The sequence below is a fragment of the Capricornis sumatraensis genome, chromosome 3, assembly GCF_032405125.1.
Source record: "Capricornis sumatraensis isolate serow.1 chromosome 3, serow.2, whole genome shotgun sequence".
Taxonomy (NCBI): Eukaryota; Metazoa; Chordata; class Mammalia; order Artiodactyla; family Bovidae; genus Capricornis; species Capricornis sumatraensis.
This window is the reverse complement of record NC_091071.1, coordinates 39,920,476-39,948,114: the sequence shown is the minus strand read 5'-3', so window position 1 is coordinate 39,948,114 and position 27,639 is coordinate 39,920,476. Positions and strand designations below refer to the sequence as shown.

The 27,639-nt window shown below is 52.0% G+C and overlaps 1 protein-coding gene across 1 annotated transcript; it reads right to left on the bottom strand.

Annotated features, from left to right (window-relative positions):
* Positions 1 to 306: 306 nt before the first annotated feature.
* On the bottom strand, positions 307 to 6,408 carry BICDL2 (BICD family like cargo adaptor 2). The gene is made up of 9 exons (XM_068969227.1): positions 6,127 to 6,408; positions 3,328 to 3,543; positions 2,981 to 3,097; positions 2,725 to 2,871; positions 1,674 to 1,871; positions 1,406 to 1,555; positions 832 to 959; positions 554 to 674; positions 307 to 468 (listed from the first exon to the last, which is right to left on the bottom strand). Exons 1-9 carry the CDS (start codon positions 6,406 to 6,408, stop codon positions 307 to 309), a joined length of 1,521 nt encoding a protein of 506 aa, XP_068825328.1.
* Between the last annotated feature and the right edge of the window lie 21,231 nt (positions 6,409 to 27,639).

Below are 27,639 nucleotides of genomic sequence, written 5' to 3'. Positions count from 1 at the left end.
GTCTGATCTTGATACATAAATACCCACCCCCATCCCCGACCCACAGCTGAGGGCCAGGGGGCTTAATGCCTAGAAAAGATAGATTTATATAGATTTGATAAACAGCTCTGCCACACATGCCCCTGCCACCCGTCTGGGGTCTTTGGCCCCCAAAGCTGGCCCCTGCTCCCAGTGAGCCCTTGCCCAGCCTCCAAGGGAGGGGAGGGCACCAGCCGCCTTTGGCAGACAATCGGGACCCATCACTCTGTCGGCCAGAAAAGAAAAGTGAGCCAAGAGGGCAAAGCCAGCCCTGCCTGTTCCCGGCGCTCAGGTCCTTCGGAAGAGGGTGCTGAAGAAGCCGCCGGCGGGCCCAGGGCTCAGGCGCAGGGAGAAGCGCGTTGGGGCGGGGCGCGGGGCGGACGCGGCAGCACTCAGCTCTTGCTGGCGTTGCGAGCGCAGCTGCTGGCCGATGACCACCTGCATGTCGTCCTGTGGGCGGGCCGGCGGGGCGGGTCAGCGTTCGGCCCCGCCCCACCGGCTCCTCCCCGTTGGCCCCGTGCGCCCCGCCCCTCACCTGCCAGGCCTCCAGCTCTTGCGTCAGCGCCACCTTCTGGCGGATGGTGCGAAGCAGCTCCCGGGAGAGGGAGTCCCGCTCCAGAGAAACGCGGCTGAGCTCCAGGGACAGTTCCAGGACCCTGCAGGCGAGGGGCAAAGAGCAGGTCCGTGGACGCTGGGGCTTCAGCGTGCAGGGGTGATGGGGGCTCCTGGACCCAGGCGGGAGTCAGACCACTAATACGAAACCAGGGAAGTCAGAGGGCCCCCGGGCGGTGGTGAATGGTTGCAGATGCTTACTTGTTCATGGCCTCGTCTCGGTCTGAGAGGGCGCTGCTTAAGGCCTCCTCGGGGTCCTGCACCCTCAGTTCCTTCTGCCTTTGCAGTTCCTCCCGCAGGGACTGTAGCTCTGCCTGCTGCAGTGCCATCTGCGGGCAGGGTAACGTCCAGAAGAGGCAGTTAAGCCCCTGGGTGTCCCAGCACTTGCTCTTCCAGGCAGTCTAGACTCATTCGCTGCCTTCCCGCACCTCCCACCTCCCATCTCCACCTGCTCCACAAACAACCCTGACAGCTAATGGTCCTGTGCTGGAGATGAATCTTCTGAGTGCCTAGCGGGGTGGGGTGGGTCGGGGTTAGATGGATGGTCTAAGCCTGCTGGAAGGATGCATGGAGGAGATGGGACTTAAGGGGGAGTGTAGTTCAGGAAGTCTTCCTGGAGGAGGTGACATACAGGCTGGCTGTTGAAACTTGATGGCAAGTTTGTGAAGGGGTATCCAAGTAGAGAGGGATTCGTGGGCAAAGGCTTGGCGGTATAGATGGGAAAGAAAAACTGACATTGAGAGGAGCTTTGCATCCAATACTATGCTTCCCTCACCTCAACCTGTAACCGGACCACTTCCTCCTCCTCTTCTCCCAATATCTCCTCTGGGCTCAGGGATGCTCCCTTCCTGGGAGGCTCCAACCTCTCCTCTTGGGGCGAACACTGCTGGCTGGATGCTTCTTGGGTCTCCGGGGATAGAGTGGTCTGTCCACCAAAGAAATCGATCAGGGCAGTGTCAAACCTTCTAGGGATAAAAAAAGAGGGGCGGAGTCTGCAGCCCTCCGGGATGGTGAGTGTGGAGCCTGGTGGGCCGAGAGCTCACCAGAGCACCTCCGCTTCTGTCCATGTTCTGGTTTTGGTCCTGGTCGCTGTCTAGGCTGTGGGCGAGCTCTAACTGCAGCGAGGCTCCCGAGAGGTCGGCGTCCTGGAGGTGCGACTCCTCCTCCAGCTCCGAGACACGCTGCTGCAGCCTCCGCAGCGCGCTCAGCGCCTCCCCCGTCTCGGACTGCGCGCGTTCCAGCTGCGGCAGCAGAGTGAAACCGTGAGCGTCAGACGGATGCCCCCACCGCTGGCCGACAGGGGGCGCCAGCGCGCCGCGGGAGTCAGGCATCCCCGCGCGTCCGCCCCGCCCAGCGCCGAAGTTGGCTCCCGCTCCCACAGCGCGGGGCGGCCGTGGGACCCGCAGTCCCCCTCGGCAGATGCCACTTGCCTTACCTACAGAGCAGGACCCCGACGAGCACCCAGACTTCAAAGTCTCCAGTCACCCTCCAGTCCCGCCCCATCCGATCACTAGAAAAGCCCCGCCCCGTCCCTGACCCGGCAGGCCCACCTTCTTACTAAAGCTGTCACCCGGCCCTGACTGATCCTCTCTTCTCAGCCAGGCGACCTGCTGAACGTCTCACACCCTTCCCGCAGCCATGCAGCATTACCACCCATCTCACAGATGGGGAAACTGAGGCTGGTGTCCCACAATAGTAGGGAGGGACCCTGGGATAAGAAACCCAGTAATCTGACCTCAAAGCAAGCGCAAGCTCCTAAGATCTCAAACATCAAGGCATACCGCCTCCTTCCATTTTCTTTCCTCTGTTTTCACACCCAGACCTGGTCCAGGTCCCCATCACCTCCGATGGTGAGCTCTCGCCTCGGCCCCATCCCTGGCCTCCAGTTGCTGGTCTCTGATGCATCCTAGAACCACCAGCCCGACTCAGTCTCTCTGTGGCTCCCACTTGCCCTTGTGCTAATGCCTTTGCCCTCCTGGCCCGGCTGCTAGGGCTCCCGGTGACCCAGCTCTGGGGTCTTCTCCCAGGAGGCCCCGAGGCAGTGATCCAGGCCCCCAGCCTGACGCGCCCACCCACCCTAGCCCTGCCAGTCACCTCCAGACCGTGCTCCCGCCTCTCCCGCCGCAGCAGCAGCAGCTCCTCGTGGGTGGCCTGCAACCTGCTCCGTCCCTTCTCCAGCTCCTCACGCAGACCTCGAATCTGGGCTTCCAGGTCTTGCCGGCGACTCTGGAGCATCTGATTCTGGGGAAAAGCCCATCACAGCCAAGAGTGGAAGGGCAAGGCTGGGCCTACACAGCCCCCATGCCAGCCTTCCCCACTTAACAGACCCCCGGCCCCAACTGGCACTCACCTCCCCCTGCAGACTCTCCAGCCGCGTCCTCAGCTCTGCCCCAGCCAGGGCCTGAGCCTGGCACTGCCCTTGAAGGCTGTCCAGTTCCCGCTGAAGCTCCTGCTCAGTCTGCGAGGCCTGGGAATGGGGTTGGGGATCAGAGTCCTCAGCTGGCCCACACTGCAACAGGCCCAGCACTCCCATCCCCAGACGTCCACCCCTCCTTGCTGGGAGACCCAGGGTCAGGGCCATCCAGCCTGGGCCAGTGCAACCACCCCCACCAGGACTGGGCCCAGTGCGCCCACCCCCACCAGGACAGGGAGCCCGCCCCCTCCTTGCCAAGGGACCCAGGGTCAGGGTTGTCCCACCTGGGCAAGCTGCTGGCTGAGCCGGAGGTTCTGTTCGCCGAGTTCGCTGAGGGCCCGAGCCCGCTCCCGGCCGCTGTCCTGCTGCTCGGAACGCTGCTCCCCGAGCTGAGCCCTAAGGGCCTCCACGTCCCTCTCCAGCTCCACCGCCCTGGCCTCCCACTCAGCTCCCCGGGCTGCCAGGCCCCGGCGCAGTTCATGGTTCTGCTGCTGCAGCTGCTGTGGGGCCGAGACAGAGGGGCGGAGACAGAGACGGAACAGTGAGACTGGAGGGGACCCAGAGCAACAGGCAGAGACCTGGGGGCGGCCGAGGGGGTCCGAGGCAGGCCTGAGAGCCAAAAACAGGACAGAGCTGCGGGGGAGCGGGCAGGGGGGCAAGATGCAGCCTCAGACAGTAGAGGAGGCAGAGGAGCCTTAGAGCGGCTTCTGGAGGGGCTGACCCTGGGCCTGAGCTGGGCGACGCTTCCCGGTGCCCACTCACCTCTGCCTGCCTCCGGGGCTTCTGGGCCCAAGGTTGCAGGCGCCGTTTTTAGCGCCTGAGTCTGGCAGAATTGAAGCCCCGGCCCATGGCCTCACACAGCTGCGTGCTCTGGAGATTCCGCCTCTGCTCAACCCCTCTCCCCCAGCTCCTCCTGGCCAGCTCCCTCTAATTAACCCTGGGCAGCCGCACCCCGGCCCCACGCCTCTGCCCGCCCTCCCCTAGAACCTGTCTAACCAGCGGGGGGACGCTCCTGGCACACCCAGAGGACCAGCCTGGGGAGGCAGGCAAGTCAGAGGCCAGCGTCTGCCCCCTCACCCCTCTGTAGACTCCATGCAGGACGGTGACACTAACCATAGCTGCTATGATGATTAGCAAGCCCTCCTGCTAGGGCTTCACCTATATTATTGTCTTTACTCCGGGGGAATTAGAATCCTATTGTTGCTGTTTAGTCACCAAGTCATGTGCGACTCTTCAGCCCCATAGACTGTAGCCTGCCAGGCTCCTCTGTCCATGGAATTTCCCAGACGAGAATACTGGAGCGGGTTGCCATTTCATTCCCCAGGCGATCTTCCTAACCCAGGCACTAAACCTGCATGTTCTGCATTGGCAGGTGGATTCTTTACCGCTGAGCCACCAGGGAAACCTTTAAAATCTTTAACATCTTCATTTTACAGATGAGGAAACTGGGCCTCAGAGAGGTTAAATGGCTTGCCCAAGGACACACAGTGAGTTATTAGAGCAGGGATTCTAACCCAGACAGCCAAATCCTTAACCAAATACCATGGGGGTGGGGTGTGGACAACACAGCTCTAGGATTAAGCCCACCAGTCTGGGGCCCTATTGTTCTGGCCAGTGCCCAGCTCCCTAACACCTCCAAGTCCCATCTAGCCATCCATCCATCCATCTATTCATCTATCCAGTATTTCCTGAGCTTGCCCCATTTTGGGGTCTGGCTATCAGCAGTAAGTGAGACCACCAAATTCACAACCTGAAACAGCTTAGAGTCCAGAGGCGAATGAACACATTTGAACCAGGCAGTTTCGGAGAGGGGCACATTGAGGGCTCTAAAGAAACCCTGGGAAGTGATGAAGAGGAGTGAGGTGCGGCGGGGGCTCCTTCAGGAGGAAGTGGTATCTAAGTTGACTCCTGCAGGGTAAGAAGGAAGAGGGCTACACCAAGGAACAGCAGGTGCAAAGACCCTGAGGCAGTAAGTGTGGGTTGCTCAGAGAACTGAAAAAAGGCCCTCTCAGAGGAGAGGCCACGTGGCTGAGATGAGATCAGGGGGGGTCACTTAGGACGTTTAGGCCCTGGTGAGAACTTTTGGTTTCATTCTAAATGAGGGGGAGCCATTGGGAGATTCTGGGCAAAGACTGAAATGATCGGATTTGCAATTTTTGAAGATCCCTTTGGCTACCCCTTGGAGAAGGAGCTCAAGGGGGAAGGTGGAAGCTGGGGACCAGTGAGGAGGCAGCTGCTGTGTCTAGGGCAGAGATGATGGCACTGCAGCCAGCTTGGAGAGATGATAAGAAGTGAGTAGACTTGGTGTCTAGTTTCAAAAAAGAATCAACAGGACTTGCCAGTGTGGGAGGAAAGAGGTCGTGGAGATGCTCAGGCTGGGGCCCTGCAGTGGGAAGCGGGGGTGGGCAGCAGGTGATGGGATCACGGAATCCAGTGCCACTTATGTTGAGACGCCCATTAGGTGGCCAAGTGGGGAGGGTGTGGGGCCGACAACATGGATGCAGGAGTCAGTGGTGTCCTTGGTGTGTGTAGGGGGCCGGATGTGGCGCCCAGGGTGAGGGTGACCGCAATATGGGCAGAGGGAACCATGCATATCTCCCAGAGCTGAGTGAGAACTGACCAAGATCATGAGTGGAAAGTGCTCAGCCCAGAGCGAGACAGGGAGAGAGTGCCTAGGATCTGCTCGCTGGGGTTTGTGCAATACTGCTGAGGAGCCAGACCCAAGGTTCAGAAAGGGCCAGCGGTTTGCTCAAGGTCACACAGCCTGGCAGGGATCTGAACTCGGGTCCTGCCTTGCCCTCGGAGCCTGTGTTCTTTTCTCTGCAGTGGGCAGCCTGTGGGACCTTTAGTTCCCCGATCAGGGACAGAACCTGCATCCCTGCATTGGAAACAGAGTCCCAAATGCTGGACCGCCAGGGAACCCATGTTCTTAACTATTGGGCAACACTGCCAGGGAGACTGGTCCTAGCCCTGGACTGCTGTTCCAGAGGCAAGCCCCTGCCCCGCTTTCGTCCCTCCGCCCCCCACCTGGTCCCTGCCACCTGTTCTCCACCCCCCAGCCCTGCCCTCTGCCACCAGCTCACTTCTTCACGCTCAGCATGCTGGGCGCTCAGCGTGTCCAGCTGCCGCTGCAGCTCCTCGTTGCGTTCCAGAAGCATCTTGCCGAGCTCCGCTGCCAACAGCAGGTCTTTCTCCTTCTGCTGCAGCTGCAAGGCCAGGTCCTCTGGCTCCTCAGGCCCTGGGCCTCCTCCCAGGAATGAGTCCCGCCGCTCCAGCACGAAGGGGAAGAAGCCCTCATCACCACTGGGGGAGGCGCCCCCTGAAAGCAGCCCGGCCGGAAAGCTGGGCCCTTCTGGGGAGTTCATGGCACCGGCAGCATCTGTAGGGGCAGGTAGGGCTGTGAGGAGAAGTGGCGACAGGACTCCTCTGCAACCCAAAGGGGTTTGCCCCCTCGCTGGCCAAGACAAGGCTCTCTTGAAATTCTTCACCTGCCACTGGCCCTCTGAGTCTTCTGGGCCAAGAAGGGTTAATGATCTGTGTCTTGTCCGCCCAGTTCCGTTAATGTCCCCAGGGTAAACTGAGGCAGGGGGAAGCAGGAAGAGAGCTGCCGGGGCTCCCGCCTCTGGTGGATGGTTTCTGCCCCGGGGAACTTGTCCCAGTGCTCCAGGACCACAGCCCACCCCAGCCACTGGCCCCCCGCTTCCTCTTCCCCAGGCCCTCAGCCTGCCGCTTCTGGACTGCTGGCCCAGGCGCCGCAGTTCCCAGCCACCCTGGGCGAGGTAACAGGTTATGCCCGCGCGGGCACTGCCGCCTGGCCACTCCAGGTTTCTGTTTACTTCCCGCCCGGCCCTGGGGATGGGAGCCTGGCGGCGCTCCCCCAGGGCCGCCAGGGCCCGCAGTTCTGGGGCTCAGGAGGGAGGGGACCCACGGGCTTCCCTGGCCTTTTCCCCATGTTACCCCCCACCAGCATGCCTGGGGCTTCCTCACCCACTGTGAGCGCACGCGCGCGGGCACGCACACACACAAACACCTGACTTTTCCCTTCCTCCTCTTGGCAGGTGTCAGATCCCAGGCCTCTTCGCAGGACCCAGGCATCCGCGGTCTTCCCAACTCAACTGCCCCGGGAAGGACCGGGGGTCTCCCCGACGTGGCCCCTGCGGGTCCAGCCCGCTCTGGGACTCGGGCGCATCCAGCCTCTTCGCCTCTCCCCGCACTGAGCTACTAGCTCTTAGCACCTCCACCCGGGCGTCGGGGCCACCAGCCTCTCGACCCCCAACTCTCGGCGTCGGAAGCCCAGCCACAGCCTTCCCGCCTTCCTTCCTGCCCGCTCCCGGGTTTCCCGGCCCCCAGAGTCCGGCCCGGCCACCCCTGCCCGCCCCATCGGCCCGCGCCCGTTTGGCCCGGCCCGGTCCACCCGAAGCTCGAAAGGGCCCCTGTCCTCGCGCCCCCTCGGCTCTCACCCGACGGCGCCGGGCTGCCTCCGAGGTCCCCGCGGCCCCGGATCCCCTCTTCCGGGGGCGGTGCCGGGTGATCCGCCCGCACAGGTGAGGGGCGGGACCACGGGGCGCCCCCTGGTGGCTGGAATGGCCAGGTGGGGCCCAAAGAAAGGCAACTCCACCCAGGTCAGAGCCGCTGACCCATCTTGCTGCCACCGAAAACGACAGGGCCCATTAATTGAGCACTTACTGTATGCACACCCCACGCTGAACATAGACGTCGGTTCCCTTTCCCCTCACAACTGCCCTTTGAGATAGGACATTATTAACGACAGCAGCAAATCTAGCGGGTATTAAGCACTCTGCTAAGAAAGCTCTTATTTACTTTCATGACATCCTCATGAAGCAGGAACTGCCATTATCCCCGTTTTACAGATGAGGAAACTGAGGCCTAGCAAGGATCTATCTTGCTTGGGGTCACATGGACAGGAGTTGAACGTGAGCAGCACAGATGTGACTTCTTAGTCTGGTTCCCGTGTGGTAGGTGAGGACGGCTGAAGTGACTTGCCCATAACCACACCTTAGCCTGTGCTCCTCCCAACCTGAGGCTATCAGCTCCCAGGCTGCAGAGTCAGGGGCAGAGGATGGGGTGAGGAGACTGGGAGGACCCATGGCTGAATTCTGGGGTCGAGCCCAGGGCAGCCTGGGGCTTGTGGGTGATGCCCCAGCCGTGGCCTGGTGGCTTCTCAAGAGTCTCCTCAGACTTCAGGGCTCCCTGGGTCCCTGTGAAAGAGGCTCCTGGCCTAGTGAGTGGGGACGGATGGAGGGCTGGGAGCAGTGGTGTGTTGGTAACTCTTTAATAACAGGCTTTCAGGGAAGGAAAAAGCCTTGACTTGTTAATTCTGCCCATTTCTGTGCTATAAATACTCCCTCCAAGGCTGATTACTTTTTTTTTCTTTGGCAGCACTGGGGAGCATGTGGATCTTACTTCCCTAACCAGGGGTTGAACCTATGCCCCTTGCAGTTGAAGCACGATTCTTTTTAAAAATGTGTTTATTTTGGATGCACTGGGTCTTTGTTGTTGCGCACAGACTTTCCCTAGTTGCGAAGAGCAGGGCTGCTCCTCATTGCGGTGCACAGGCTTCTCATTGCGGTGGCTTCTCTTGTTGCAGAGCATGGTCTCTAGGCACACGGTCTTCAGCAGTTGCAGCACACAGGTTCAAAAGTTGTCACATACGGGCTTAGTTACTCCAAGGCAGTTAGACTCTTCCCAGACCAGGGATAGAACCCGGGTCCCCTGCGTTGGCATGCAGATTCTTATCCACTGTGCCACCAGGGATGTCCTAGAAGTGCGATTCTCAACTATTGTACCACCAGGGAAAGCCCCAAGGCTGATTTCAAGCTACTGACATGACATCTTTGAATGTGGAGATGGGCAGAGATGTCCATATCAGCTTTTGCCAGCCAGTACTGGCTGGGTCCCCTGCCCCTCTGACTTTGGGTGTGTCAGGGTTTCTGAGCCTTGGAGGACTGGGGTCCTGTCTGGCTGAGTCTTAGAGAAAAAGGAAGATGGAAGCTGGGACTCCTGACTTGTGGGGAATTGGATGTGAGGGCCGGTTCCAGTCTGGGACTCCTGCATCCTAGGCTGGGACAGGGTTTCCTGCCAGCGTAGAGCAGGGGTGTCACCAGTTCCATAGCAAAGTGGTCTGTGGGCTGCCTCGCCTGGTAAAGCCACCACATTCTTCCGCAGCACCTGGGCGACAGCCTGGTGGACTTCAGGGGGCTGGAGGCACCCCAGCCTTGCCTCTGTGCTGCTGCGCAACTCCCTCCAAATGCCAGGATCACCCAGGGCTCCACCTATATCACACCCACACTCAGCACGCCTTCCCTGAGCCCCAGTCCTACCGGGCAGGGGCTGGGCTCACCTGGAGATAAGTCATGAAGGCCCTACTCTTAGGAGGTTCACAGTCCACCCCAGGAGGTCGGAGGAGGTGTAGACCTATGTAAACTAGAAATGAACCAATAAAACAACACATTACGGAGTGTAGCTCACAGGTGCTGGCATTGCATGGCTTCAGTCTAGATCCCAGACTGCCTACATATCAGCTGTGTGTGTCTGAGTCATTCAGCTGCCCTCAGTCCCCCATATGTAGAATGGAGGTGATCACAGTCCCCAGCTAATGGAGTTCTGACTGTTGAATGAGGGTGAAGGTAAGGTGCGAGCACTTAGGCTGCGCTGCTGCTCAGCAGGGCCATAAGAAGTGACTCACCACGTGTGTTAATATGACAGTGTATTCCATCTGCACAGCAGCCCTGTGAGGTCATGACCATTCACAGTTTACCAGCTCAGGAAGGTAAAGTGATTTGTCTGTGCCTGCATGACCAGCGCTTCATCCCAGCTTGCCTGCCTCCCAGCCAGGGTCATTCTTGGGGCATTTGAATCTGGCCTCCAGGCTCCTTGCTGATTCTAGGTGAAGATGGAGAAGAGGGACAGAGTGGCCCCAGGGAAGCCCTAGTGATACTGGGACAGGTTCAGATAAAAGAAGGGAAGGTATCCAGTCCTCTGGTCTCCAGGTGGCCCTCAAGCAAGCCCGCCTCCTTCAGCCTCCAAGCCTGGGCTTAGCCCTGAATACTCTCCCCGACCCTCCCCACCGCCTGGTGGGCGCCTAGTGTTCCAAATCTTGGCATTTCCTCCCGGGCATTTCCTCCGTCGGGAAGCCTCTGCAGGCCTCACAGGGACTCTGCTGGGTGGGGGAAGCCAGCAGAATGCTCCACCCCCTCCATCAAGACAACTGGGGGTTGGTGCACTTCCAGACCAGGGCACCTCCCAGTGCTTGCAACATATCCAAAGCCTATGAACAATAAGCAGTATTGTTTGGGGCCTTTGCAAACCTTCCTATAAAATGTTTTACACTGAATACATTGTTCTGAAACTTGCTTTTTTCATTTAGCCTGTTATTTCCAAGGTTTTTTTTTTTTTTTCCCTCAACTTAAAAAAAAAAAGACTTTGATTGCTGGGTATTCATTTCTTATGGGTTTCCCAGGTGTTGCCGTGGTAAAAAATCCGCCTGCCAGTGCAGGATACACAAGAGACCTGGGTTCGATCCCTGGGTTGGGAAGATCCTCTGGAGGAGGGCGTAGTAACCCACTCCAGTATTCTTGTCTGGGAAATTCCATGGACAGAGGAGCCTGGTGGGCCATAGACCGCAAGGTCACAAAGAACTGGACACGACCTAGAGTTGGTGATGGACAGGGAGGCCTGGCGTGCTGCGGTTCATGGGGTCGCAAACAGTCAGACACGACTGAGCGACTGAACTGAACTGAGCACGCATACACGTTCATTTCCTAGGGCTTCTCTAACAAATGACCACAAACTGGATGTTCAAACAACAGGAACAAATTGTTTCAGTTCTGGGGGTCAGCTGTGGGCAGGGCTGGCTCCTCCTGGAGCCTCTGTCGGTGGCATCTCTCCCAGCTCTGTGGTCCAGTACTCAGAGCTCCCCAGGCTCCTTCCGCAGGGCTTATCCCCTGGCAACCACTGATCAGCTTGACTTTGCCTCTTCCAGAGTCAACTGAAAAACTAGTCACAACCTTAGGCAGTTATTTTATTTGGTGGGAACCTTAGGGACTCCGAGCCTGGGAGACAGCACTTCAGGTAGCCCTGAGAGACTGCTCTGAGGAGGTGGGAGAGGGAGTCAGGCTATAAACAAGCTTGCAACAAAGGGGGCAGGTGGTCTGAACATCAAATATTACTGTTAAGTAAAGAAAACCAAAGATCACGTTAAGGAATTTAGCATTCTTCTATGTATGGGAAGATGCAAGTGAAAGCAAGTGAACATGTTAGTTGCTCAGTCCTGCCAGGCTCCTCTGTTCATGGGATTCTCCAGGCAAGAATACTGGAATGGATTGCCACTCCCTTCTCCAGGGGATCTTCCTGACCCAGGGATTGAACCTGAGTCTCCTGCAATGCAGGCAACTTCTTTACTGTCTGAGCCACAGGGAGAGCCCCAAGTGTCTGGGATTATTGAAGGCATTCCTTTCACATGCATCTCAGCTATCTGGGACCAGCATCCTGCATTTTTACAGAGGTATCCAAATCTTCTTGAATTACCTTAGGGCACACTGGAGGGCTGTAATCAGTCCTGACTGTGACATCCTTAAGTTCCGCATGTAGGGAGTGGCGCCACCTTTTGGCGTGGCTCGGAAGTTCAAATTTGGAGGGTGGGAATCATGGATTTCCACCGTGACTAAGGCCCACTTGACTTCACATTCCAGGATGTCTGGCTCTAGGTGAGTGATCACACCATCGTGATTATCTTGGTCTTGAAGATCTTTTTTGTACAGTTCTTCTGTGTATTCTTGCCACCTCTTCTTAATATCTTCTGTTTCTGTTAGGTCCAGACCATTTCTGTCCTTTATCGAGCCCATCTTTGCATGAAATGTTCCCTTGGTATCTCTAATTTTCTTGAAGAGATCTCTAGTCTTTCCCATTCTGTTGTTTTCCTCTAATTCTTTGCATTGATCGCTGAGGAAGGCTTTCTTATCTCTTCTTGCTATTGTTTGGAACTCTGCATTCTGATGCTTATATCTTTCCTTTTCTCCTTTGCTTTTTGCTTCTCTTCTTTTCACAGCTATTTGTAAGGCCTCCCAGACAGCCATTTTGCTTTTTTGCATTTCTTTTCCATGGGGATGGTCTTGATGCCTGTCTCCTGTACAATGTCACGAACCTCAGTCCACAGTTCATCAGGCACTCTATCTAACAGATCTAGTCCCTTAAATCTATTTCTCACTTCCACTGTATAATCATAAGGGATTTGATTTAGGTCATACCTGAATGGTCTAGTGGTTTTCCCTACTTTCTTCAATTTAAGTCTGAATTTGGCAATAAGGAGTTCATGATCTGAGCCACAGTCAGCTCCTGGTCTTGTTTTTGTTGACTGTATAGAGCTTCTCCATCTATGACTGCAAAGAATATAATCAATCTGATTTTGGTGTTGACCATCTGGTGATGTCCATGTGTAGAGTCTTCTCTTGTGTTGTTGGAAGAGGGTGTTTGTTATGACCAGTGCATTCTCTTGGCAAAACTCTGTTAGTCTTTGCCCTGCTTCATTCCGCATCCCAAGGCCAAATTTGCCTGTTACTCCAGGTGTTTCTTGACTTCCTACTTTTGTATTCCAGTCCCCTATAATGAAAAGGACATCTTTTTTTGGTGTTAGTTCTAAAAGGTCTTATAGGTCTTCATAGAACTGTTCAACTTCAGCTTCTTTAGCATTACTGGTTGGGGCATAGACTTGGATTGAATTGTGATATTGAATGGTTTGCCTTGGAAACGAACAGAGATCAGTCTGTTGTTTCTGAGATTGCATCCAAGTACTGCATTTCGGACTCTTTTGTTGACCATGATGGCTACTCCATTTCTTCACAATGGTGTGATCACTCACCTAGAGCCAGACATCCTGGAATGTGAAGTCAAGTGGGCCTTAGAAAGCATCACTATGAACAAAGCTAGTGGAGGTGATGGAATTCCAGTTGAGCTGTTTTAAATCCTGAAAGATGATGCTGTGAAGGTGCTGCACTCAATATGCCAGCAAATCTGGAAAACTTAGCATGGCCACAGGACTGGAAAAGGTCAGTTTTCATTCCAATCCCAAAGAAAGGCAATGCCAAAGAATTATCAAACTACCGCACAATTGCACTCATCTCACACGCTAGTAAAGTAATGCTCAAAATTCTCCAAGCCAGGCTTCAGCAATACATGAACCGTGAACTTCCAGATGTTCAAGCTGGTTTTAGAAAAGGCAGAGGAACCAGAGATCAAATTGCCAACATCCGCTGGATCATCGAAAAAGCAAGAGAGTTCCAGAAAAACATCTATTTCTGCTTTATTGACTATGCCAACGCCTTTGACTGTGCGGATCACAATAAACTGTGGAAAATTCTGAAAGAGATGGGAATGCCAGACCACCTGACCTGCCTTTTGAGAAATCTGTATGCAGGTCAGGAAGCAACAGTTAGAACTGGACATGGAACAACAGACTGGTTCCAAATAGGAAAAGGAGTACGTCAAGGCTGTATATTGTCACCCTGCTTATTTAACTTCTATGCAGAGTACACCATGAGAAACGCTGGGCTGTAAGAAACACAAGCTGGAATCAAGATTGCTGGGAGAAACATCAATAACCTCAGATATACAGGTGACACCAGCCTTATGGCAGAAAGTGAAGAGGAACTAAAAAGCCTCTTGATGAAAGTGAAAGAGGAGAGTGAAAAAGTTGGCTTAAAGCTCAACATTCAGAAAACGAAGATCATGGCATCTGGTCCCATCACTTCATGGGAAATAGATGGGGAAACAGCAGAAACAGTGTCAGACTTCATTTTTGGGGGCTCCAAAATCACTGCAGATGGTGATTGCAGCCATGAAATTAAAAGATGCTTACTCTTTGGAAGAAAAGTTATGACCAACCTAGATAGCATATTGAAAAGCAGAGGACTTTGCCAACAAAGGTCCGTCTAGTCAAGGCTATGGTTTTTCCTGTGGTCATGTGTGGATGTGAGAGTTGGACTGTGAAGAAGGCTGAGCACTGAAGAATTGATGCTTTTGAACTGTGGTGTTGGAGAAGTCTCTTGAGAGTCCCTTGGACTGCAAGGGGATCCAGCCAGTCCATTCTAAAAGAGATCAGCCCTGGGCGTTCTTTGGAAGGACTGATGCTAAAGCTGAAACTCCAGTACTTTGGCCACCTCATGCGAAGAGTTGACTCATTGGAAAAGCCCTGATGCTGGGAGAGATTGGGGGTAGGAGGAGAAGGGGATGACAGAGGATGAGATGGCTGGATGGCATCACTGACTCGATAGACATGAGTCTGAGTGAACTCCGGGAGTTGGTGATGGACAGGGGGGCCTGGCGTGCTGCGATTCATGGGGTCTCGGAGAGTCGGACATGACTGAGCGACTGAACTGAACTGAACTGAATCATGGATAGCTGGGACATCTCTTGCCCACTGGTAACGCAGGAAATATTTCATTTAACACCAGAACACTCTCTAAATGAAATTGATCACAGCGAGGCAGCAGTGAGCAGTGGGGTGAAATGAGATCTTTATTCCCTGTCCCGGAGTTGAAACTGAGAAGCCTGGATGAGAGAGAACCATCAATCCTAGCTGCAGGACCAGTGAGGGCTAGAAGCTAGATGCTATTTTCCCCTGGATCTTTGCCCCCATTGAAAAATGCACTTATCACAGAGGCAGAAACTGTAAATATAGGTACAAAGTTTATTGTTAGAGACACAGCACGCCAAGTGGGAGAGCACATAGAGGAACGGTTTGTTTAGTTAAGCCAGAGGCAAGGCAGGGATGGACACCCAGAGAGAAAGGGTGTGAGCGTGCCCCCTAGTGAGAAGGAGCTCAGAAGAGAGGTGGTTGAGTTGTTTATACAGGACAGTCCTTCCGGGTCTTTGTCTTCCTTCAGGCCAATTATCTGGTTCCTTTATCCACACATGACCTACCCTGGGACACTCCCCTGGGTGTGCATACACCCCTCAGCCAAGATGGATCTCAAAGTGAAGGCTTCTGGGAGAAGCAAGACTCATTATGGCCTGGCGTTATCCCTTGACTTTTGACCCACAAGGAGTTTTTCTGCACATGTGTAGTCTCCCTTGCCCCCAAAGAGGCGCAAGCAGAGATACCTTAATCCTTTTCTCAAACAGGCTTCTGTCCCCCTTTGCCCTCACCTTGACTACTGCCATGACTTTTATCTCAACAGACAAACACTATTATGTACAAGAGACAAACATTGGCTATTTACCCTGTTTCTGTTGTTACTTCCATTTTAGAGGGCAAACAGGAGGCTAAATGTAAATGCCTTCACTGGAGCCCACCTATCTCTTGCCTCAAAAAATGCTAACAGTTGTAGCCAGCCTGAAGCCCACTTCTTGGTGCCCCAAGAGATGCCAGCAGGAGGCCAGCTGTAAATCTCCTGCATCAGAATCATGTCCCATGTGTAGTCTTTGGTGCCTGGCTGTTTTGACCCAGCATAATGGTGCTGAGATTCACCCATGTTGTGTGTATCGGTGGAATCAATAGAGCTGAGGACTTCCCTAGTAGTCCAGGGGCAAAGACTCTGAGCTCCCAATGCACAGGGATCTAAATCCCACATGCTGTAACTAAAGATCCTGCATGATGAAACTAAGCATTCACATCTCAACGAAGAGTTGGCACACCCCAGGAAGATCATAGATCCCGCATATGGCAACAAAGCCCCAGGTGGCTCAAATGGTAAAGAATCTGCCTGCAATGCAGGAGACCTGGGGTTCAATCTCTGGGTCAGGAAGATCCCCAGGAGAAGGGAATGGCAACCCACTCCAGTGTTCTTGCCTAGAGAATTTCACGGACAGAGGAGCCTGGCAGGCGGCAGTCCATGGGTCACAACTGAGCAACCAACACACATACACACAAAGGAAAGTCACAGGAATGACATAACAAATACCCTCCACTTGGCTCCCAGTGGTGGCCATTTTGCCCCACTGGCTTTCTCTCTCTCTCTTACATGACTTGCTCAGCCGTGTCCGACTCTTAGCGACCACATGGGCTGCAGCCTACCAGGCTCCTCCGTCCATGGGATGTTCCAGGCAAGAGTACTGGAGTGGGGTGCCATTGCCTTCTCCGCTGTTACACACTCTTGCAAACCCTTTGCTAAGCGTCAGCTACTTCGGCTTGCCTCTCTGAGGATGCAGATACCCCGCTACGGAACCGTGTACCTTTATCACATGTGATCAGCTGACCGTTTCTCTTTAGCCTCCTTTCATCAACAACACTCCCCCTGCCTTTTTATGTGTCTTTTGGGACATTGACTTTGTGGGGGTGAATTCGAGCAGCTGCTTTCCAGAATGTTCTCAGACTTATCCAGGAAGATGTATTTAGATTTAGTTTGTACTTAACAGCTGTAAGGTATTTCATCCAATGTTTATGCCCCAGTTTATTTCTCCACTCGTCTATCACTGAGCACTTAGTCTCCTGGCACTTTTTCCAAGTTATAAACAGTGTTTTAACGCAGATCCTCATCGCTGTACACAGATTTCCGTGGACTCTTGGGTGGAAATTTTATGCCGTCGTTCATCTACTTCTGAAATCTGTGGGGGGAGGTGTTCTAGTGACCTCTTGCTGGGTAGTAACTATCCCACCATTTAGAGGCTTGGAACAACAATTTGGTTTTCTCTCTCACCATTCTGAGGGTCGGCTGGCTTCTGCTGGAGTCTCATGTGGTTGCAGGTAAGACGGTGGTGGGGCTGGAGTCAGATGGTGTCTCAGCTTCCACATCTGGCGCCTGGGCTGGCTGGCTGGGTCAGCTGGGGTCAGACAGCGTTTCTTTCTGGATGCAGCCTCTGCACGTGGCCGCCTGAATTTCCTCTCAGGGAGGCTATCCTTGACTGGAGGGAGCTGACTTCCCCAAAATGAGGTTCCAAGAAACCAGAGCAGAAGCTGCCAGGCTTCTTTTTTTTAAAATTCATTCACTTATTTTTGGCTGCGCTGGATCTTTGTTGCTTTGCACTGGGCTGCTCTTAGTTACGGAGTGCGGGCTTCTCCTGTTGCGGGCACCAGCCCTGGGACACAGGCTTCAGCAGTTGCGGCTCTCCAGCTCTAGAGGGCGGGCTCAGCAGCTGTGGCACAGACTAAACTGCCGTGCGGTACGTGGAGTCTTGCTGAGACCAGGGAGCTAACCTGGCTCTCCTACATTGGCAGGTGGATTCTTAACCACGAGACCACCAGGGAAGTCCCGAAGTTCCCAGAACCATCACTTCTACAGCAAGCTTCTGGTCAGACAAGGCGCTGAGTGAGCCCAGGTTCAAGGGGCAAGGAGTAGATTCTGCCGCTCCGCGGGAGTATAATTTGTGGTCATTTTTCAGACTCCTTCACCTTTGGGCTTCCCTGGTGGCTCAGAGGTTAAAGTGTCTGCCTCCAATGAGGGAGACCTGGGTTCGATCCCTGGGTCAGGAAGATCCCCTGGAGAAGGAAATGGCACCCCACTCCAGTATTCTTGCCTGGAGAATCCCATGGACGGAGGAGCCTGGTAGGCTACAGTCCACAGGGTTGCAAAGAGTCGGACACGACTGAGCGACTTCACCTCTTTAGTAAATATGGCCCAAGGGGTAGGTATTAATTTACACTCTGTAATAAAAAGTCTAACACCATTACTGATGTTTGTTGATGGCCTAAAACAGGCTTCCTCTTTCTTCATGTCCCACATCTGGACAAACTAATAAGAAGGCCCTGATGCCTGCTTCCATGCAGAGGAGAGAAACTTAATCCAGGATTGCTCTGGCCAGAGTGGAGGGGCCCTCAGCCCAGCCTCTCCCCTTGACCACAGCGAAGGCCCCTCCCCGCCCTCTCAAGCCATTTCAAACCTGCTGGAACACCTGCCCGGCTCACCCCAGGAAGCCTCACTACGTGAGTCACCAATCTCATCCTGTTCTCTTGCTCCCTGTGGCCTCATCAATCTTCACATCTGAACCACATTTATTTTTAAATGTATTTTTGCTCATTTATTTGGGTCTTAGTTGCAGCATGCAGGATCTTCACTTGCAGCACGCAGGATCTTCAGCTGCAGCACGCAGGATCTTCAGTTGCAGCTTGCGGACTCTTAGTTGCTGTATGTAGGATCTAGTTCCCTGCCCAGGGGTTGAACCCAGGCCCCCTGCATTGGGAGCATGGCGTCTTAGCCACTGAACCCCCTGCAGAAGTCCCCTGAACCAAATTTTGTGTGGAAGGTTTGATCCCATCACAGAGCAACCATGAAACATACTCCTATAAGCAGAGTGTGAGTTTCATCTGGCCCGAACCTAGCGACTACAAGGCTTTATCATTTTTGCCAATCTGATGATGGACATGGTATGAAATAATAGAAAACTTACTTATCAGTCTCTGCTCTCAGTTTCTGGTACAAAGCTCCTAAAGCCCTTGTGAATAAGAGGCTAGGAGAGATGAGGCTTTCGTTAAGTTGCTGTCAGTGAAGTGGGTTTTGCTGGAACTCATGGAAACAGGTGGGTTGGGAAGAGAAAGGATGAAGGGGCAAGGTTGCAGAGATTCTGCTTCCTGGTGGCCATGTGGTCACCCACAGTCTGGAGAAGCAGCTGTGCTGTACTCAGATTGTTGTTTTTATTGTTTAGCTGCTCAGTTGTGTCCAATTCTTTACGACCCCATGGATTGAAGCCTGTCAGGCTCCTCTGTCCATGGGATTTCCCAGGCAGGGATACTGGACTGGGTTGCCATGCCCTCCTCCAGGAGATCTTCCTGACACAGGAATTGAACCCGTGTCTCCTGCAGTGAGAGGTGGGTTCTCTACCACTGAGCCACCAGGGAAGCCCCCTGTACTCAAGTACTGAAAGTAACAGCTGGCAACGGAATTTAGGAAGGGATCCAACTCCCAGGGAGTTGGTTTAAGGGAGGCAGAAAGAAATGAAAAGCAATAAGAAAAAAGCAAACTATTAATATTTTGCCGGTTATTATTGTTATCTGTGATAGCTAGAAGGAAAGTAAAAGGGAGTGCTGGCTGGAACCTTGGTACTGGGCAGATTTCGGTGAATCTGAGGTTTGACCACTAGTCTAGTGCCAGCCACAGAGGGAAGAGTCACACTGGGACAACTCTAAGTACCTCTGAGACCTCGAGTCACCAGGAAGGGAGTCAGGGTGCGGGGAAGGGCAAACCCAAGGAGCTACTGAGAGCAGAGGGACAGCCTGCAGGGACTTCTCATTTTGTGTATCCTTATCCTCACCTTCTTGAAGACCCTTTACTGAAAGGGATGGTGAGAGTCACTAGCTTAGGGGCCGTTCCCTGGTTCTGAATCTGCAGAGTCTGAATGGGGACACACAGCTCAACATGAAGCCATCACAGATGGTTTTTACAGGATCCAGCCCTTTAGGAGGTTATTTCCGAGGGAACAGCCAGCCTGGTGAACTAGATAAAAGCCCCCATAAGGTCTAATTTCCCTGAGAAAGAGAACTCTCCATCTCCCCCCATAAACACCAAAAGGAACGCTCCAGATGAAGCGGCTGATAATGTTGTATGCCAGCCACCTGGGATGACCCGGAAGGACTTTGTGATGACCTGGAGGGACTTCCCTGGTGGTCTAGTGGCTAAGACTTCACATTCCCAATGCAGGGGGCCCAGGTTCGAGCTCTGGTCGGGGAGCTAGATCCCACACGTTCCAACTAAAAGATCCCCTGCGCCGCCACTAAGACCTGGTGCAGCCAATCCACAGTGGACCTGGACGTTCACCCACCGAGGCTGCCCCTCACCAGGGCCACAGTGCGTGCTGTGGTTGGGGTGGCCCTTCTGCGTGAGTACCTCAGATAACCTGACTACTGCCAAAACCAAAGGACAGTTCAGAAAGCCTTATGAATTTGTGGTCCTAGCTCCCCCTTCTGGGTCTTACTAAAGAAACATCAGGCTAACTAACAAGAAAATCGGGAAAGGCAGAGTAGAGAATCAAGAGATAGATCTCAGCAGGTGAACAATTTTTTAAGGGTTATTAAAAACAAGGTGAATAAAACGAATATCGATAGAATGAAACAAAGGAAAACAAGCGGAGAGAGGGACTTCCCTGGTGACCCAGTAATTACGATCCAGGCTTCCAGTGTAGGAGGCGCAAGTTTGATCCCTGGTTGAGAACCGTGCATGTGGCCAGAAAAAAAAAAAAAATTGGGAAGCTAGCAAGCTGGGGAGAAGGCAGACTTGTGTCCCAGAACTCTCTCTGAAGTTCTGCTTGGCCATGAACGTTTCAGAAGAGAAAAACGGAAAGTAATCTCAGCTAATCATTGACCGCCATCTCCCTTTGCAGGCAGCCTTGTAACCTTTCTTTCGATGTTATCTGGTTCACATAATTTCTTTGGGAGATTACTGAAGGGGAAGCTAAGGAAGAAATCTAGCCATCTGTTAATTCCTTTTTCTTCATCTCTATTTCTTTGATCTAAGGAAAGAAAACAGTTTAGGCAAAGTATTGTGTGAGCAAAAGATTTGAAAAGTGGGCTTGGGCCGGAGGTTAGTTACAATACGGCTTTGCTAAAGTGATAAAACAAAAGGGACCTCCTGCAGAGAGCTCTTTCCTGCAAAAAGAAAACAAACCCTCTTTTCCTGCAAAAAGCTGCTTACATATCCTCACTCTATTTCCAGGGCATCATGGGCAAAGGTCTGTCTCCTACAACTTTCTCCTGCTGACATAGGGTGCCTATTCTTAGAGTGGAATATGTCGACATGGGTCTGGAGCATCTCTGCTGACAATTTTAGTTGCCCGCTTACACATGTGGGCAGAGCAAGCTACAGTTATTTTGATGTCCGCAAAGATACAGACTATTATGAGCAATACCGTTAATCCCATTCTCTTGGGGCCAGCTCTTGGAATGTCGCTCACCATAAATTCAGTACTGCTCAAGATGGCACAGCTTATATCATGGCTGCTGTCTGGCCATCATTCAGTTAGCCCTTCCCCCCCAGGGAGCAGTTACAGTAACTGTAAAGCAACTCTGGAGTGTACATGTGACACTGAAAGGTGCTATGATTCCATTGTCCGGATCATTAACTGCTTGAGCCTGCTCTTCTGTGACTCAGGGAGGATCGGGAGGCTTCAGCTTTCCTTTTCTCCTTTGGCTGTGCCTGGTTTTCTAGTTGCGGTACATGGGATCTAGTTCTCTGACCAGGGATCAAACTTGGGTGACTTCAGCTTTTCTATAAACAAGAGGCAGGGGGCATGGAAGGACCTTTGTATCTGGGGTGGGGGGCGGGGTACCACAGTGTTCTACTCAGTTTCAATTCCTCCCTTCTGCCTCCCCGCAACCAACCAACTGCTTTCTATCCCAGTAGATTGGTTTGCATTTGCTAAACATAAAAGGAATCATATAGTTTTCCCAAAATTAACCTTTTTTTCTTATCGTGGTATAATACACATATATAAAATTTATCATCTTGACCATTTTTAAGTGTAGAGGTCAGTGGTATTAAATACAGTCATATTGCTGTGCAGAAATGAGCACCCTCAATCCCACAACTCCTTTCAGCTTATAAAACTGAAACTCTGCCCACTCTTGGCCCCTGGCAGTCACCACTGTACTTCCTGTCTCTGTGAATTTGACAGCTCTAAGTACCACATATTAGTGGAACTGTATAGAATTTGTCTGCCATTGAGTCTTTCTCAGGGCTTCCCAGGTGACGCTAGTGGTAAAGAAGCCACCTGCCAACGCAAGAGATAAAGAAACGCAGGTTCGATCCCTGGGTCTGGAAGATCCCCCTGAAGGAGGGCATGGCAACCCACTCCAGTGTTCTTGCCTGGAGAATCCCATGGACAGAGGAGCCCGGCGGGCTACAGCCCATGGGGCTGCAAAGAGTCAGACGCAACTTAGCATGCACGCACACAAGTCTTCCAGGGACAGTTTTCTGTCAGTGTTTTTCCTTTGAACTGGCCACGTTTCCTGTCTCTTTGTTTGCCCTGTGATTTTTGTTGAACACCAGACATTTAAATCTAATAATGTGGTAACTCTGAAAGTCAGATTCTCTCCCTTCCCCAGGGTTTGTTGGTTTTTATTGTTGTTTGGGAGCTTTATTATTTTTATTTTTTTAATGTTATAGGCTGTCTGTGACTGAAGTGTGAACTTTATATGTTCTTAGGTCTTCTCTGAGCCTTGGGGACACACAGTTACTTTCTAATTTTCCCCGTGGATGTAGGGTTTCTTTCTTTCTTTTTTTTTTAATGTCCTCTTCTTTAGTGTCTGACTCCCAAAAGGGAAAAATCGAAAAAAGGCGGTGAAAAAGGGGTCCGGCCCTTTAAATCCTCACTTGGGAGGGAGGCGGAGGCTACAGCAGGGGGCAGGGGCTGCAAGAATGACTTCAGCCCCCTCTGTCTGCACCTCGGTGATAAGCCATCAGAGCCCAGATCCCCCACCCCTGGGGGACCGGTTTGTTTCTGCTCAGGTCCTTTCTGGAAGCCCTCCAGGTCGGGGATGGGCGGGGCTACCGGACTGAGAGCTGACGGGGATGCCCATTGACTGTCGGATGTTCATTTACGGTCGGAGGCTTCCCCTTGAAGTTGGAAGCCTTCAGGGTTCCAGAACAGTTCCATCAGAGAGACTCTGCCCTGCAGTTGCTGCCCAGGTCGGGAGACAGATTTCTGGTGCTTCCTGCATCACCATCTTCCAGAATCTTCTCTGATCCAAAGCCTTTTGCACAAGAGTGGGAAACTGGGGGGGGTGGGGGCAGCGGCGGGGGGCGGGTGCGGAGGAGAAGGGAAGTCCCCAGCACTCCTGGACACAGGGGCCTCACTCACTGTGGTACCAAAACTCTGTGTATGAAGCCCTGACTCGGCTGCAGTGAGACTGAGAGAACAGAGCACAGAATGGCAAGAGCTCATGAGCTTACGGAAGGTGGGATGTTTGAACAGGCTTTATGTGAGCAGTGGTGTCTCCTCTACCTAATGTTTCATGGGAACGAATATTATGTCCTACTGGGCACATTTCCCCTACCTGGTATCATAAACTCCAAACCTATAGATGAAATCACAGGGTCTATGGAATTACGGTAAAAGTTCTACTAGTTGGAATTCTACTAATTGGAATAATCAGTCAGACTTTCTGTGAAGTGCCTCTTTTACCTGAGTGCAATTATGGGATTGAAATGAAAAGATTTCAATGAAATTTTGATTTCCATGAAATTAAAAGACACTTGCTCCTTGGAAGAAAAGCTATGACCAACCTAGACAGCATATTAAAAAGCAGAGACATTACTTTGCCAACAAAGGTCTGTCTAGTCAGAGCTATGGTTTTTCCAGTAGTCATGTATGGATGTGAGAGTTGGACCATAAATAAAGCTGATGCTGAAGAATTGATGCTTTTGAGCTGTGGTGTTGGAGAAGACTCTTGAGAGTCCCTTGGAATGCAAGGAGATCAAACCAGTCCATCCTAAAGGAGATCAGTCCTTAATATTCATTGCAAGGACTGATGCTGAAGCTGAAGCTCTGATATTTTGGCCACCCGATGTGAAGAACTGACTCATTGGACAAGACCCTGATGCTGGGAAGGACTGAAGGCAAGAGGAGATGGGGACGACAGGGGATGAGACGGTTGGATGGCGTCACTGACTCAATGGGCATGAGTCTGAGCAAGTTCCAGGAGTTGGTGATGGATAGGGAAGCCTGGTGTGCTGCAGTCCATGGGGTCGCAAAGTGGGACATGACTGAGCAAGTGAACTGAACTGAACTGAACTGAATTATGGGATTGACACTGTATCTGACTGGGGACTGTTTCCCTAAATAGTACTGTGAAACAGAAGGTGTGCAAATCTGAATTTCAAGCAAGGTTATGTGGACAAGCTAAACAGGAACCAGTAAGATTGCCCGAGTCCACACAGTGTGGAATAGAAGGTGGGGTGCCGGCTCAGACAAAATCTCTGCACAGTAGCACTATGTGGAGTGTAGACTGTGGCTTAAGGCAAAAGCTTGTGAGCATGCCCAGCGATGACTACTGGGACTTTAACTAGAGAGTTTCCAGGGTTATTTACTACAGTAAGTCGCCTACATATGAACAAGTTCCATTCCAAGAGTGCATTTGGAGTCCAAAAAAGCTAACCTAGGTACCCAACTAACACAATCAGCTATGCACTCCTGAACTGTGATGGTCTTATAATACTTTTCACTCAAATAGTATATTAGAAACAAAAAAATGAAAGAGACATTTTTAATCTTACCACACTGCACCCTGAAAAGTACAGTAATACAGTGCAACAGCTGGCATACAGGGGCTGGCATCAAGTGAACAGGAAGAAGAGTTACTGACTGGAGCGGGCAGAGGAGGTGGGAGATGGTAGAGCTGAAAGGTTGTCAGCAATAGGAGACGGACGGCAAGCTGTAATGTCACTCACGCCTTATGTGACTGCATATGCCAGTGTGCGCTTGCATCTTTGAAAGTTTGCAACTTGAAGGTTCCTAGGTAGGGGATTACAGGACCTAGTTTTCAGACGTTAACTGAAGCTACCCTATGACTAAAGGACATACAATGATCTTGAAACCTGAAATATCCATAACGCCTAGGCAGATGTCAGAAAAATGCTCCAATGGAGATGGCAGTGCCCAGAAAAGTCCCCTCATAGGACGGAAGTGGTTTTCCCAGGATGGTGCTGCCTGCGGAGACCGACAGGAGCAGGGAGCCTCTTCTCTGAGGACTGAATGTGCCACTGTGTGAGCAGTTCTGAATTCCACCTCTGGACAGCGAATGCCCCATTAACAGCTCTTAAATGACCTTCAAAGAGCTGCTCGGCCTGTAGACAGTAGTTCCCAGGTGAACAGACAACCTCGTCTTTGGAAGGTCACCACTCTGACCAAAGAAGGTGAAAACAGGTCAGCCTGGTGGGCTGAACTGCAAGCTGTTTTCTGAGCTGTGATGGGAGAATTGGCAGTGGTGAAATTTCCTATGTTTTGGTTTCTACAGACTCACGGTCAGGCAGGAGGGTGATGGAAAACTAGCTTCTTAAAGGGATGCCTGGGGACTTCCTTGGTGGGCCAGTGGTGAGGACTCCTAACCTGCGCTTCCACTGCAGGGGCCTGGGTTTGATCCCTGGTTGGCGCAATAAGATCCTGCAAGCTGAAAGGCCAGGCCAAAAAGAAAAAATTAAAAATAAATAAATAAAAGGATGCCCATATGGGGCACAGCCCTGTGGAAATCACGTTGGAAATTTGAGGGCACTTGTAAGTAGGATTTGACACTTCAGTGCCCATTGTTGGAACCCTCTTCCAGCTTAATCAGCAGAGATTCGGTGTGTTCACTTAAGGTGGCCACGACCTGGACCCATGAAGTAAGTGGGCATGGGACCCCTGCAGCAATACTGAGATGGGGCTGAATCTGGACATGGTCCTCTTGTAGCCCCTCCTGAGGTGGCACATTCTCTGGGGGGCAGACCTGGATCATAACTGGCAGGTGAGACTAATTCTGGTGTCCTGGGGGTGCACATGGGTCCTGCCTGGAATAGACCCCGACTCTGGAGTGGGCTTTGCTTACCCAGGGGTAGATACAAATGCTCAGAATGACATAAAAGATCTGGAACAGAACACTGTGCCAGTGTGCATGGCCGGTCATCATTTCTTCAGACCGAGGACCACACTTGGTTGCCTGTGATGTCCAGAGTACCCGTTTGGTAGGGAACTGGAGCGACCAGTTGAAACACTAGTTGTTTAAAATGAGACCAGCCGCCCCTGGCCTCCAGTGCTGGGTGGCTCCTCTCGGCTGCCTCCTCTGGCCTCAGACGCTGGGTAGCTCCTCTCGGCCGCCGCCCCTGACCTCGGACCCGAGGTGTCTCCTCCTGGCCGCCACTGACCTTTGCGAAAAGCAAAGGAGAAAAGGAAAGATATAAGCATCTGAATGCAGAGTTCCAGAGAATAGCAAGAAGAGACAAGAAAGCCTTCCTCAGTGATCAATGCAAACAAATAGAGGAAAAGAACAAAATGGGAAGGACTAGAGATCTCTTCAAGAAAATTAGAGATACCACGGGAACATTTCATGCAAAGATGGGCTCGATAAAGGACAGAAATGGTCTGGACCTAACAGAAGCAGAAGATATTAAGAAGAGGTGGCAAGAATACACAGAAGAACTATACAAAAAAGATCTTCACGACCCAGATAATCATGATGGTGTGATCTCTAATCTAGAGCCAGACATCCTGGAATGTGAAGTCAAGTGGGCCTTAGAAAGCATCACTACGAACAAAGCTAGTGGAGGTGATGGAATTCCAGTTGAGCTGTTTTAAATCCTGAAAGATGATGTTGTGAAAGTGCTGCACTCAATATGCCAGCAAATCTGGAAAACTCAGCAGTGGCCACAGGACTGGAAAAGGTCAATTTTCATTCCAATCCCAAAGAAAGGCAATGCCAAAGAATGCTCAAACTACTGCACAATTGCACTCATCTCACATGCTAGTAAAGAAATGCTCAAAATTCTCCAAGCCAGGCTTCAGCAATACCTGAACCGTGAACTTCCAGATGTTCAAGCTGGTTTTAGAAAAGGCAGAGGAACCAGAGATCAAATTGCCAACATCCGCTGGATCATCGAAAAAGCAAGAGAGTTCCAGAGAAACATCTATTTCTGCTTTATTGACTATGCCAAAGCCTTTGACTGTGTGGATCACAATAAGCTGTGGAAAATTCTGAAAAGGATGGGAATACCAGACCACCTGACCTGCCTTTTGAGAAATCTGTATGCAGGTCAGGAAGCAACAGTTAGAACTGGACATGGAACAACAGACTGGTTCCAAATAGGAAAAGGAGTACGTCAAGGCTGTATATTGTCACCCTGCTTATTTAACTTATATGCATAGTACATCATGAGAAACGCTGGACTGGAAGAAACACAAGCTGGAATCAAGATTGCCGGGAGAAATATCAATAACCTCAGATATGCAGATGACACCAGCCTTATGGCAGAAAGTGAAGAGGAACTAAAAAGCCTCTTGATGAAAGTGAAAGAGGAGAGTGAAAAAGTTGGCTTAAAGCTCAACATTCAGAAAACGAAGATCATGGCATCTGGTTCCATCACTTCATGGGAAATAGATGGGGAAACAGTAGAAACAGTGTCAGACTTTATTATTTGGGGCTCCAAAATCACTGCAGATGGTGATTGCAGCCATGAAATTAAAAGATGCTTATTCTTTGGAAGAAAAGTTATGACCAACCTGGATAGTATATTCAAAAGCAGAGACATTACTTTGCCAACTAAGCCTCAACATAGTCAAGGCTATGGTTTTTCCTGTGGTCATGTATGGATGTGAGAGTTGGACTGTGAAGAAAGCTGAGCGCTGAAGAATTGATGCTTTTGAACTGTGGTGTTGGAGAAGACTCTTGAGAGTCCCTTGGACTGCAAGGAGATCCAACCGGTCCATTCTGAAGGAGATCAGCCCTGGGATTTCTTTGGAAGGAATGATGCTAAAGCTGAAACTCCAGTACTTTGGCCACCTCATGCAAAGAGTTGACTCATTGGAAAAGACTCTGATGCTGGGAGGGATTGGGGGCAGGAGGAGAAGGGGACGACAGAGGATGAGATGGCTGAATGGCATCACCGACTCGATGGACATGAGTTTGAGTGAACTCGGGGAGTTGGTGATGGACAGGGAGGCCTGGCGTGCTGCGATTCGTGGGGTCG

Excerpts from the sequence above, each read along its gene's own strand:
- BICDL2 (XM_068969227.1), bottom strand. The coding sequence starts at position 6,408 with ATGAACTCCCCAGAAGGGCCCAGCTTTCCGGCCGGGCTGCTTTCAGGG. Across the intron at positions 2,872-2,980 it reads TGGAGAGTCTGCAGGGGGAG|AATCAGATGCTCCAGAGTCG; the intron begins GTGAGTGCCAGT and ends GCTTTTCCCCAG. Across the intron at positions 1,872-2,724 it reads GGCGGGAGCACGGTCTGGAG|CTGGAACGCGCGCAGTCCGA; the intron begins GTGACTGGCAGG and ends CTGCTGCCGCAG.